The 12,214-nt window shown below is 45.0% G+C and overlaps 1 protein-coding gene across 4 annotated transcripts in view; it reads left to right on the top strand.

The window, feature by feature from the left end:
- The first annotated feature begins 3,207 nt into the window (after positions 1-3,207).
- NAA25 (N-alpha-acetyltransferase 25, NatB auxiliary subunit) overlaps positions 3,208-12,214 on the top strand; it is a 74,268-nt gene continuing 65,261 nt past the window's right edge. For all 4 annotated transcript variants that reach the window (XM_082353671.1, XM_082353669.1, XM_082353668.1 and 1 more), the window contains exon 1: positions 3,208-3,328. In XM_082353671.1, coding sequence (XP_082209797.1) covers positions 3,271-3,328 — 58 coding nt within the window. In that variant the 5' untranslated portion in view covers positions 3,208-3,270. The remainder of the gene's footprint in view (positions 3,329-12,214) is intronic.

Below are 12,214 nucleotides of genomic sequence, written 5' to 3'. Positions count from 1 at the left end.
CTCAGTAGTTGTGGCACACGGGCTTAGTTGCTCCGTGGCACGCGGGATCTTCCTGGACCAGGGCTCGAACCCGTGTCCCCTGTATTGGCAGGCAGATTCTTTTTTTTTTTTTTTTTTATAAATTTATTTATTTATTTATCTATTTATGGCTGTGTTGGGTCTTCGTTTCTGTGCAAGGGCTTTCTCTAGTCGTGGCAAGCGGGGGCCACTCTTCATTGCGGTGCGCGGGCCTCTCATTATCGCGGCCTCTCTTGTTGTGGAGCACGGGCTCCAGACGCGCAGGCTCAGTAGTTGTGGCTCACGGGCCTAGCCGCTCCGCGGTATGTGGGATCCTCCCGGACCGGGGCACGAACCCGTGTCCCCTGCATTGGCAGGCGGATTCCCAACCGCTGCGCCACCAGGGAAGCCCACGGCAGGCAGATTCTTAACCACTGGACCACCATGGAAGTCTAGTCTATGTTAGCTAGATAGCTATCTGTCCACATATTTTTTTTTCATGCCATCCATACTCTTCTACAACCTGCTTTATAAACTCAACATGTCATGGGCATCTTTCCATATCTATAAATGAAGCCCTACTTCATTCATTTTAATGGTTGCCTTTTTCCATTTCATGGTGTATCATAATTTATTTCATCAGTCCCTCTTGATGGATAGTTAGGACCTTAGGATTGTTAGGAAACAATCTCTATTTTATATTTTTCTGTGGTCTGCTGATTATCTCCTTGGAATAAAAGGATTTTATTTTGGCTCAAAAGGCTTGACATTGTTTACCTTTTTTTGTGTGTGTGATTTTTGTAAACAGAAATTTAAAGACCTTTTAGAAATTAAAAATGTAATAATGCTCATTATAAACAAATCAAACAGTGCAGCTATGTATGAAGTAAGAGGAGAAAACATCTGCTCTCCTAAGAGGTAACCACTGTAATACTCTTGGTGTTAACTGCTAAGAGTGTGGATTTTGGAGTGAGACCACCACAAATTTCACCACAGACTACTGTGTGATCTTGGGCAAATGACCTAATATGTCTATGCTTCAAAATTCTCATTTTAAAATGAGGATCACAATAGTACCTATTCCACCACTTTGTGAGAATGAAATAAGATGATGTATGTAAAAGAGCTTAGTACAGTTTCTGGCACATAATAAGAGCTCAATAAACACACACTATCATTATTGCTACTATTATCATTACAGTTTTTTTTTTTCCTGGGGATGTATATTTAAAATTTGAATAGCAATTTCTAACTTGCTCTTCTGGTGGATTCTAAAATAATTTCATTCATATCCCTTAATTAGTTACTTTTCAAAGAGGGGTCCTTGGATCGAATTAGAACCTCTGGGGGTAGAACCCAGGAAACTCATGTTTATCAAGTTTCCCAAGGGACTCTAATGTCCACTAATGTTGGAGAATCATTTTCTTACACCCTAAAAGACCCAGAAAGGGAGAGGGATGGAACACCAATAAAAGGGGTCAACCCCAGCTGGTCAAGGCTGACACTGGGGACATTTACTGGGTTTGAGACAGCATAGTGGAGGGGTTAACTCTGGTTCTGTACTAGAAGGACCTAGGTTTGTTTATTTATTTATCTATGGTTGTGTTGGGTCTTCGCTGCTGCGCGTGGGCTTTCTGTAGTTTCGGCGAGCGGGGGCTACGCTTTGTTGCGGTGCGCAGGCTTTTCATTGCAGTGGCTTCTCTTGCTGCGGAGCACGGGCTCTAGGCGCGTGGGCTTCAGTAGTTGTGGCACACGGGCTCAGTAGTTGTGGCTCGCAAGCTCTAGAGTGCAAGCTCAGTAGTCGTGGCGCACGGGCTTAGTTGCTCCGCGGCATGTGGGATCTTACCGGACCAGGGCTCGAACCCGTGTCTCCTGCATTGGCAGGCGGATTCTTAACCACTGCGCCACCAGGGAAGCCCCTAGAAGGACCTATGTTTGAATCACAGTTACTAGTGTGGCCTTAGGTCATGACCCCACCGAGCCTGGCACACCTGCCTGGCTCCCTCCCTCTCCCACTTTCTTTAAGTCTGACAATTGTCACTTTTTCAGCTAGGCTATCCTTGACCACACTATCTATATAAAATTGCCTCCCGGGACTTCCCTGGTGGTCTAGCGGTTAAGACTCCGAGCTCCTAATGCAGGGGGCCCGGGTTCCATCCCTGGTCAAGGAACTAGATCCCGCATGCTGCAACTAAAGACCCCGTGTGCCGCAACTAAGACCCTGTGCAGCCAAATAAATTAAATATTAAAAAAAGAAAATTGGGGCTTCCCTGGTGGCGCGGTGGTTAAGAATCCGCCTGCCAATGCAGGAGACACGGGTTCGAGCCCTGGTCTGGGAAGATCCCACATGCCTCGGAGCAGCTAAGCCCGTGTGCCACAACTACTGAGCCTGAGTGCCACAACTGCTGAAGCCCGTGCGCCTAGAGCCTGTGCTCCACAAGAGAAGCCACCGCAACGAGAAGCCCGCGCACCGCAAGGAAGAGCAGCCCCCACTCGCCGCAACTAGAGAAAGGCCGCGCACAGCAACGAAGACCCAACTCAGCCAAAAATAAATACATAAAATAAAATTTTAAAAAAATCTACCTCCTAGGGAGATACTAGGGCTGTTACGAGTATTAATGAGATAATACATTTGGAGCTTGCAGCACAGTGTCTAGGCATATACTGACTGAATTACTTTTCCCCTCCACTTTTATTGAGATATAATTGATAAATAAATTGACTGGATTACTATAGATCTAAGGTGCTTCTTAGTTGGCTCAGCACCGGGATAGGGGTGAAGGGATCTTGAACTTTTCTGGCAGATTTCTACTGTTGGTCAGCACCTCTTTCCCCTGCTGTCCCCTGGGTCACCTTCCCAGAGGAGTTCCCGGGTCCTCAACAATTAATCAAAGACAAGTCTAACTGGTCCTTCAGCACAGAGAAGAAACAGGATAAGCAGTAGCAGCAGATCCCTAACTTTGACCAAGACTTTCTCCCCTCCTTTCCTCACTCTCCAGCACGTGACTCGGAAGGGATTTTAATAGCAACGGCCGCTTCTACCAGCTAGGTTGATTCCACCAGCAAAGGGGAGGAAAAGGATCCATTGAAGTGACAACTGGGGGTCGGGGGGGGGGGCGGTGCGGTGTGGGTGTCGTCCCTTTCCGCGCCGGCGCGTTCTGTCACAACCCCGCGACCATTGCGACAGGAGAGAGAGATCGGCGCTGGCCCTTTAACAGCCCCTTCTCGGGGGCCTGCCCCGCGCGTGCGCACTGCGGTTCTGCGCTTGTCATCATGGCGACGCGGGGCCATGTGCAGGACCCTAACGACAGGCGCCTCCGGCCCATTTACGGTGAGTACTTGGGGCCAGTCTGGTTGCCAGCCAGAGGCGCCGAGGGCTGCGGAGCCCGGGGCAAAGGCCCGGGAGGGGCGCTGAGGGGCCGGGAGCAGGGCTGGCGGGCACAGGGGGCGGGCCGCGCGGGCCTCTAGGCCGCAGCCACGGGCCTCGCGTAAGCGCCGGCCTGGCCTTCCTGAGCCCTGAGGTGGCAGCGGCGTGGTCAGGGCAGCGGCATGTCGGCAGAGCTGGCCTGACAGACGAACCCTGTGAGACACTTCCTCTCGCAGAGACCTGCGCTACCCGCAGCCTACGTTGTCGGGGCCACGCCAAGGGAGACCCGAGGTCTGCCCGCAGGTGGAAGCTGGCTCCGGCGTGAGGGTGGGACACCCCACTTGAGGGAAAATTCCCCGCTCAAGACTTTTTACCTATGGGAACGGGGCCTAAAGTGTTGTCCGACTAACTGTACTCGGTGCACATGGAGAAACAGAGGTCCCGGGAGGGGAAGGGGCTGACGCAAGGTCACCCAGATCGAGTCGGGAGCAGGCCTGGATTTGAGGCTCCCAATCCAGAGCTCTTTGGCGGAGGAACAGCTGCTCTGGGCACACGTGGGAGGCGGGGGCGGGGTGGGGCGAGGCGGGTGGGGGGTGGGGGTGGCTTGGGCCCAAAATAGCGGTGAAGCGACTGTAATAGCTCGTGTCGAGGGGCATGCAGGGCTTTTCCTTTTTGCAGCTTCTCTGGTTTTTCTCTGCAGCTTGCCTTCCGCATGCTAAGTGGATCCTCCTCCGTAACGTTGACCTCAACCCTCGGGCTTTAAGACCTTGATGGCATTCTGCTATCCCGGTTGTGAAAAATCACATATTTGAGTCAGGGAGAAACACCTTTTCAATAACCGAGTTGTTCTATAATTGGATAGTGGTCCCTTTTGTATTTCCTTTCCTCTTAGATGGTTGTGTGGTCTTGGTCTAGCTCAGTTCATGGTGAGGAAGGCGTCAAGTTCAGTGGTTTTTGCAGAATTAGACCTCTTGTTTGTAGTGTAGATGTTACTAAATGGAGGCTTCTTCGCATAGCTGAGATCATTTAACTTTTTTGGAAGGGGGTAACTATGATTCTGGTACAATTGGTAGTGCTTTTTGTAATTTGTATGATGCTTTGCTCTTGCATCTCATTTCAACAACAACCTTGTGAGGTGGGAAATAATAATAACAGCTAACGTGTATAGGCTGCTAATTATGTCAGTCACTGTCCTTGGTCTTAATTATTTAATCTTCACACATCCTTCGGAGGTGGCTACTTTTCCCCAGTCCCACTTCCCTCTCTCTCCCCCTTTTCTTTCCACAGATGAGAAAACTGGGGCTTTACTGATGTGTAATTTGTCTAAGGTCACTCAGCTAACATGAAGTTAGGATCTTAACCCCTGTGGAATGTCCCAGGCTTACTCTTTTAACCACTGTGCTAGAAATCACCTCACTTTGAGCTGGAGACACTGACTTGCCAAAGGTCACATAGGTGGAGAGTGGTGGATTTCCATTTTCCCAGGGCTAAATGTTCTCATGCCCTCCAGTGTACATTTTAAAGGGCAGAGATGAAATATGTAAGGGTGCTTGAGGGTAAGAAATTAATCCAGGGTTCACAATTGGTGGCTGGTTACAGCTCTCTGCAGCAGCTGCCTGCAGATTTTTTCTTTTTTAACTAAAAAGATTGAATACTTTTAGGAATAATTGGATTTCTAAAATTGTTCTTGAGGACCAAAGAAAATGCCTTTGGTGTCCCATAAGTCACTTAGAAATAATAATGTTTTGAAACTATCCAATAAGAAAACCTCTAGTCTGTTTCACACTGGTAGACATCAGGATATGTTAACCAGATGTGATAGGTCATATTCTCAAAACTGAAGCCAGAATTATGTAGCTTTTGTTATAGTTACATGGGAAGAAGATTAGAAAATACTTACTTTAGGAATTCCAAGGCAATTAATATAAACTGACAGAAATAGGAAAAGAAAGACTGTCCTTGACTTCAGCACTTTTGACTTTTGACCTCTAGACTTTGGGACAGCCTCTGCTTTTGTGTTTAAATATATTAGTATCCCTAAACCACTATCGTTCTTTAATTTAGACCTTCATTAGCTGACAGATGAACATGCTTATGCATGGTGGTGCTTGCCCACCAGCCAAAAGTTCAACAACACTGAGCCTTGACTGAGTGCTTATTTGTGTGCTAACTGTCCTATTAGGTAGATAAGATTATTGTGAGCATAGTAGTAAACTGAAGGCCAGAGATTAACTTGCTCAGAATTGCAGCTAGTAAATTGTAGAGCTGGGATTTGAACACAGGCATTCTCACTGGAGAGCTCAGCCTTTCACTGAGTTCAGATCCCGCAGCATCACGATCTTTATGCAGCATTATTTATATTGCCAAGGTTTAGGATTTTACAGCTGTTAGAAACTTTGCCTATGACCTCAGCTCTTGCTGATACTCTTGAAGATAGAAGTGGACAGGGTCATTAATTGTGAAATTATGGTGGGTTGAAATTCTATTTTTGGTGTCTAGGTATGGAATAGCTAGTTGATTAGTTGAACATCTTCAGAGTGCTTCTCTTTACTCATAAATTGGTAAGTTTGGGTATTGCATTTTTGGTTTTTGAAAACCACCTTGACCTTCCAGAACACCTACTTTATTATTCTTTCTCCTTTTGCTAAAATTATTCTCTTGTGCTATGTGGTTCTGAACAGATGTTGTATCCTCATGTGACTTGGTGAGCCCTAGTGCTTTCTTCTACCATTATTGTTTTAAAATGTTTTTAGTGGTTAGGGGATGGGTAGAGTTGGAAGATGATCAGGTATGGCACTTAATAAATTTTATAGAGGACTTCCCTGGTAGCGCAGTGGTTAAGAATCCGCCTGCCAATGCAGGGGACACGGGTTCAATCCCTGGTTTGGGAAGATCCCACATGCTGCAGAGCAGCTAAGCCCGTGCGCCACAACTACTGAGCCTGAGCTCTAGAGCCCGCGAGCCACAACTACTGAACCTGCGCTCTAGAGCCTGTGAGCCACAACTACTGAAGCCCGCGCACCTAGAGCCCGTGCTCCGCAACAAGAGAAGCCACCGCAATGAGAAGCCCGCGCACCACAACGAAGAGTAGCCCCCACTTGCCGCAACTAGAGAAAGCCCGTGCACAGCCCCAACACAGCCATAAATAAATAAATAGATAGATAGATAGATAAATAAATAAGAATTTCTGTATAAAAGTAGTATAAAAAATTCATTTATTAAAAATTTTTTTATAGGATGCAGGAATCGCAAAATAAAAATAGAGGTTTCAAAGTTCCATAGTCTTTAGAATACACGCACACACATTTACTTTTATGGCACAGGATCCTTTGTTCTAATCTGTGTTACTTGCAGTCTTTTTTTTTTTTAATACTTATTTTTTAAATTTTATTGGAGTATCGTTGATTTACAACATTGTGTTAGTTTCAGGTGTACAACAAAGAGATTCAGTTATACATATACATATATTCATTCTTTTTTAGATTCTTTTTTCATATAAATTATCACAGAATATTGAGTAGAGTTCGCTGTGCTATACAGTAGGTCCTTGATGGTTCCTGACTTACAGTCTTGCTCTAGCCTGAATCAGGTGTAACATATTTCCCAGCTGTGTTTCCTGAATGATAGTCACTTCTTTGGTGCGTTAGGACATTTCCCTTCCCATGCGTGGCCAAACTCCAGGTAATTATTCTGTTATAGTTCGTTATTAAAACTTCCCAGGTCTTCGGTCGGATGTTGTATGTATTCTGAGCCTTCTGTTGGGCCGTGTTAGCTCAGCGAGTCTCATCCTTTGCCCGGGCGGGGCAGGGCGTCTTGGTGAGTGAAGATTATCTTGCCTTTCTGTAGAAAGGATGTTGTATGTATTCTGAGCCTTCTGTTGGGCCGTGTTAGCTCAGCGAGTCTCATCCTTTGCCCGGGCGGGGCAGGGCGTCTTGGTGAGTGAAGATTATCTTGCCTTTCTGTAGAAAAGTCACTTGGCACAACCTGTTTTCTCCTGTTCTGAAATTATGACCGTTTTCCTGTTCTGAAATTATGACCATTTAAAAAGCTCTTACACTTTTGGGCTTCCCTGGTGGCGCAGTGGTTGAGAATCTGCCTGCCAATGCAGGGGACACGGGTTCGAGCCCTGGTCTGGGAAGATCCCACATGCCGCGGAGCGGCTGGGCCCGTGAGCCACAACTACTGAGCCTGAGCGTCTGGAGCCTCTGCTCCGCAACGAGAGAGGCCGCGGTAGTGAGAGGCCCGCGCACCGCGATGAAGAGTGGCTCCCACTCGCCGCAACTGGAGAAAGCCCTCACACAGAAACGAAGACCCAACACAGCCAAAAATAGACATAATAAATAAATAATAAATAAAAATTAAAAAAAAAAAAAATAAAAAGCTCTTACACTTTTAAATTCTAAAAACATTTTAAACTTAAAAAGACAGATGTTAATGCACAGAACATTCCTGGAAGAATACAGAGTAGAGGGTAGTGGGAGCATAGGGCAAGATTAAGAGACTAATAATTCTTTTCATGTTATACCTGTATGAACTATTGGATTTTTTTTTTTTTTTACTATGACATGTATTATTTTTATTATTTAAGACATTAATTTTTTTAAAGATCAGATACTGTATGGTTTCATTCAGATAATGTTCTTTTTTATATAAATTTATTTATTATTTTTAAAAATTATTTATCTATTTATTTTTGGCCGCGTTGGGTCTTCATTGCTGCGCGCGGGCTTTTCTCTAGCTGCGCTGAGCTGGGGGCTACTCTTCGTTGCGGTGCGCGGGCTTCTCATTGCCTTTCTGGCACCCAAGTCCAGCTCTTACTAAAAAATTGCTCAGATGTAAACCGAGTGTTTGAAACATTTTCCTGAGGGCAGATATTCTTGTCCAGGTTCTTTCCCCCTAATAAACAGTGATGACTGGCGCACAGCCTTCTCAGCAGGGCAGATGGCCAGGGAACACATTTGGTTTGGGATGATTTACCAAGACCAAATGCAGCAGGCCTAGCCTGGTGGTGTTGAGGCAGTCAGTGCTGGAACTACCCCAGTGCACGCCTGATGGTGGGTGTAAATCAGGTTTTAAAGATGCATACTTCCTTCCTTTTCATTCTTTTGTTCATGCTCTTGCTTCTGTCAGAGCATCTGATTAATAGTTTAATTAAAAATACTGCACTTAGTATCTTCTTGAGAATTAGGAGAAACCAGTTGGCCATTTGGGGTATGTTTTCTGTGTGTTCACTGAAGTGATTGGATTGTGGCAAGGTAGTAAAGAAAAGAAAAATAAATTTCAAATTTGTTCTGTGTCTCCTTAGGCTCAATGAGCTATCTGTACTTATATAGTCTCTTGCTCTAAGAGTTCTGTCTAGAGAAATTGAGGCAATGAAGGGTACAGACCTTCAGAGCCAGACTGAGCTGGGTTTCACTCTCTGCTATGATTTTGTCAATTAACCTACCTCCCTGAGCCTCTTCTGTAATATGGAGATGCTAACGGTACCTTGCTGGGTTTTGAGTAGACACCCAATAAATTTGTGTTCCCTCTGTCTTCACCCTTAAATGTCTGGGATTTTTTTCTTAATTAATTAATTAATTTATTTATTTTTGGCTGTGTTGGGTCTTCGTTGCTGCACGCCGGCTTCCTCTAGTTGTGGCAAGTGGGGGCTACTTTTTGTTGCTGTGCAAGGGCTTCTTGTTGCGGTGGCTTCTCTTGTTGTGGAGCACGGGCTCTAGGCATGCGGGCTTCAGTAGTTGCAGCACTCGGGCTCAGGAGTTGTGGCTCGCGGACTTAGTTGCTCCGCAGCACGTGGGATCTTCCCGGACCAGGGATTGAACCCATGTCCCCTGAATTGGCAGGCGGATTCTTGACCACTGCGCCACCAGGGGAGTCCCCTAAGAAATTAACTGAAAAGACTTTAAAAAATCTAACTTAATAGCAGGAAGCCATCACTAATAATTGGTTCTTTGAACATCCTGTTGTGGTCACTTTGTATGGATATATCTCTCACTCCCCTGATAGACTACTCAATTTCTAGAAGATTTTTTTCCTATACAGTTTGTTCATTTATGTATTCCTTTCTTCATTCAGCTTATTTATTGAGAGCCTAATATGTGCTAGGCACAATGTAGATTCAGGGAATGAGAGAGTACCAGACAGCACAGACATGATTTCTGCTTTCAGGGAGCTTGTAGTCTCAAGAGGTTTTTTAAACAATAGTATACATAATCATTACATTTGTGTTAAGGACTTTGAAGGAAAAGTACCGGTTACCATGAGAGCACACACTATGACATCTCGACTGTTGGGAACATTTCAAGAAAAGGTTCTCTGTGGAAGTGACATTTTACTTTGGAAAAGAAAAAAGAGCAAAGGTTAGTCAGGTGATCAGATGGAAAGGAGTGATGGACAGAGTGTGTAAGAAAGATGGACAGAGAGAGTATGTACTTGATGACCTAAGAAAAGACTTGTGTGGTTGGAATGTAGAGAAGGGTGAGATGAGGCTACAGAGGTAGAGGGACTCAGCTTTGTAAGCCATTTTAAGGATTTTGAAGTTTGTTTTAGAGACAGTGGGAGGGATTACCTGGCTGTCCAGCGGTTAGGACTCTCGATTCTATTGCAGGGGGCATGGATTCAGTCCGTGGTCGGGGAACTAAGATCCCACATGCTGCGTGGCCAAAAATAAATAAATAAATTTTTAAAATTAAAAATAAAATAAAATAGAAATAATATGTATCATTACCATCAGTGGAATACCTGTCACTTGCCCTGAGAAAACAAAACCATAAAATTAAGTACACACAGTGAAAGCAAAACAATGTTATTAAGGTCTTAACTAGTTTCTGATAGTTGTGAAACTCTAAATCTGAGACCTGTTCCTTCTCCATTAAAAAAAAAAAAAAAAAGGCATTAGCAAGTGTTAAGGAAATGACAGGCTGATACCAACCTGAGACTATCTCCTTAATATAAAGGAAATATTACAAAAGGTCAGTTTTCTCACTATCCATGTTACCTAGTGCTGCCTGCAAGGACCACTTAAAAACATTTTAGTTGGAGTGATAACCATGCTTTGAAAAACACTGCTTTAAACTGATACAACATCATCTTATTATTTCCTATGCCTGATTTGTGGACGGCTGACTTGGCTTACTCCTCATATTAAGGGAACAATACCAGTCCTCATGGTCAAGCCACAGCTACCCTTGAGTAAGTTTTAAAAAGGCTAAAAAAACAGACTTAGGGTATCATTTTTATTGGTCTGTTTTCTCCAAGGGCTACATAATTTATTTTATTTATTTTTTAAATAAATTTATTTATTCATTTATTTAATTTTTGGCTGCATTGGGTCTTTGCTGCTGCACTCGGGTTTTCTCCAGTTGCTGAGAGTGGGGGCTACTCTTTGTTGTGGTGCGTGGGCTTCTCATTACGGTGGCTTCTCTTGTTGCGGAGCACGGGCTCTAGGCGCGCGGGCTTCAAAAGTTGTGGCTCCTGGGCTCTAGAGCGCAGGCTCAGTAGTTGTGGCGCACGGGCTTAGTTGTTCCACGGCATGTGGGATCTTCCTGGACGGGGCTCGAACCCGTGTCCCCTGCATTGGCAGGCAGATTCTTAACCACTGCGCAACCAGGGAAGCCCGGGCTACATAATTTATATTACAAAGTCAGCAATGTAAAATAGAAATAAACTTTTCCCAAAAGACTCAGCAACCAATTAATCAGCAGTCACCTAGGTGTCCAGGAAGGGGGACCTTGACGTCCAGGAAGGGGGACCTTGACAGCAGTCTAAATGTGGTGGGGTGTCTTAGTTAAAATTAAAACTCTTCTGGGTGCAAGGAACAGAAACCCTTTGACACAAGCTCAAGTAGAGGGAGGTTGTTTATAAACCCTTGTGGGAGCTTAGGGCAGAAATGCAGTGTTCTAGAGCCTGATGGAAACTGGAAAGCTGTCAGGATCTGAAGCTTCTTTCTCAGATGCTCATCTCTGCTCTTATCTGTTTGTGTCTATTCTTTTCTCTGCTAGGTTCTTCAAACTTTTTTTCTGCTTACTCCTCAGTTTACCTGGGGCCCAACATGTTGGCTTTGTGGCCGCACCAAGCTGAGAATAGAGTAGGGAGAGGTCATTAGCCTCCCCCCACAAGCTTAATCAGCACTACCCCTTCCCCAATTTTTTGATAAAGATAATTGACATTCTTTATTCTTTTATAAATGTTATATGAATGAAGAGTCAAGAGATAACTCCTTTTCTTCACTCCCCATTAACCAACGTACGTCTCCCAAGGCTCCTTCCAAATGGAGATTCTGGAGCTGCCACTGGTAATCTCAAACTGGAAATATTTATTGCCTTCCAAATGGGTTCTCCATAGCTTTCTTTTCTTTTCCTTTGTTAATATTTATTTATTTATTTGGTTGCATTGGGTCTTAGTTGTGGCAGGTGGGCTCCTTAGTTGTAGCACATGGGCTCCTTAGTTGCAGCTTGCCAGCTCCTTAGTTGCAGCACGTGGGCTCCTTAGTTGTGGCATGCGAACTCTTAGTTGCAGCATGCATGTGGCATCTAGTTCCCCAACCAGGAATCGAACCCGGGCCCCCTGCATTGGGAGCGTGGAGCCTTATCCACTGTGCCACCAGGGAAGTCTGACTCCAGATTTCAGTGTTGTAATTACAGATTACCAGGAAGAAACTTGATTTACTCAGTTTGGATCAAATGTCCACTCCATTGGGCTTCAGTTGCATGACCTAGACATGCTCATCCAATTCTACCCCTTCAGCAGAGTCTGTGGAAACCATGCCCACGGAAGAGGGCGTGGGTGCAGTGTATTTATATATCAGAGCCTTGTCAACAACAGAGGGAAAAGTTCAATATCCTTGTAGTC

The sequence above is a fragment of the Balaenoptera borealis genome, assembly GCF_965194805.1.
Source record: "Balaenoptera borealis genome assembly, chromosome: 14".
Lineage (NCBI taxonomy): Eukaryota > Metazoa > Chordata > Mammalia > Artiodactyla > Balaenopteridae > Balaenoptera > Balaenoptera borealis.
This window is presented reverse-complemented; position numbering and strand designations above follow the sequence as displayed.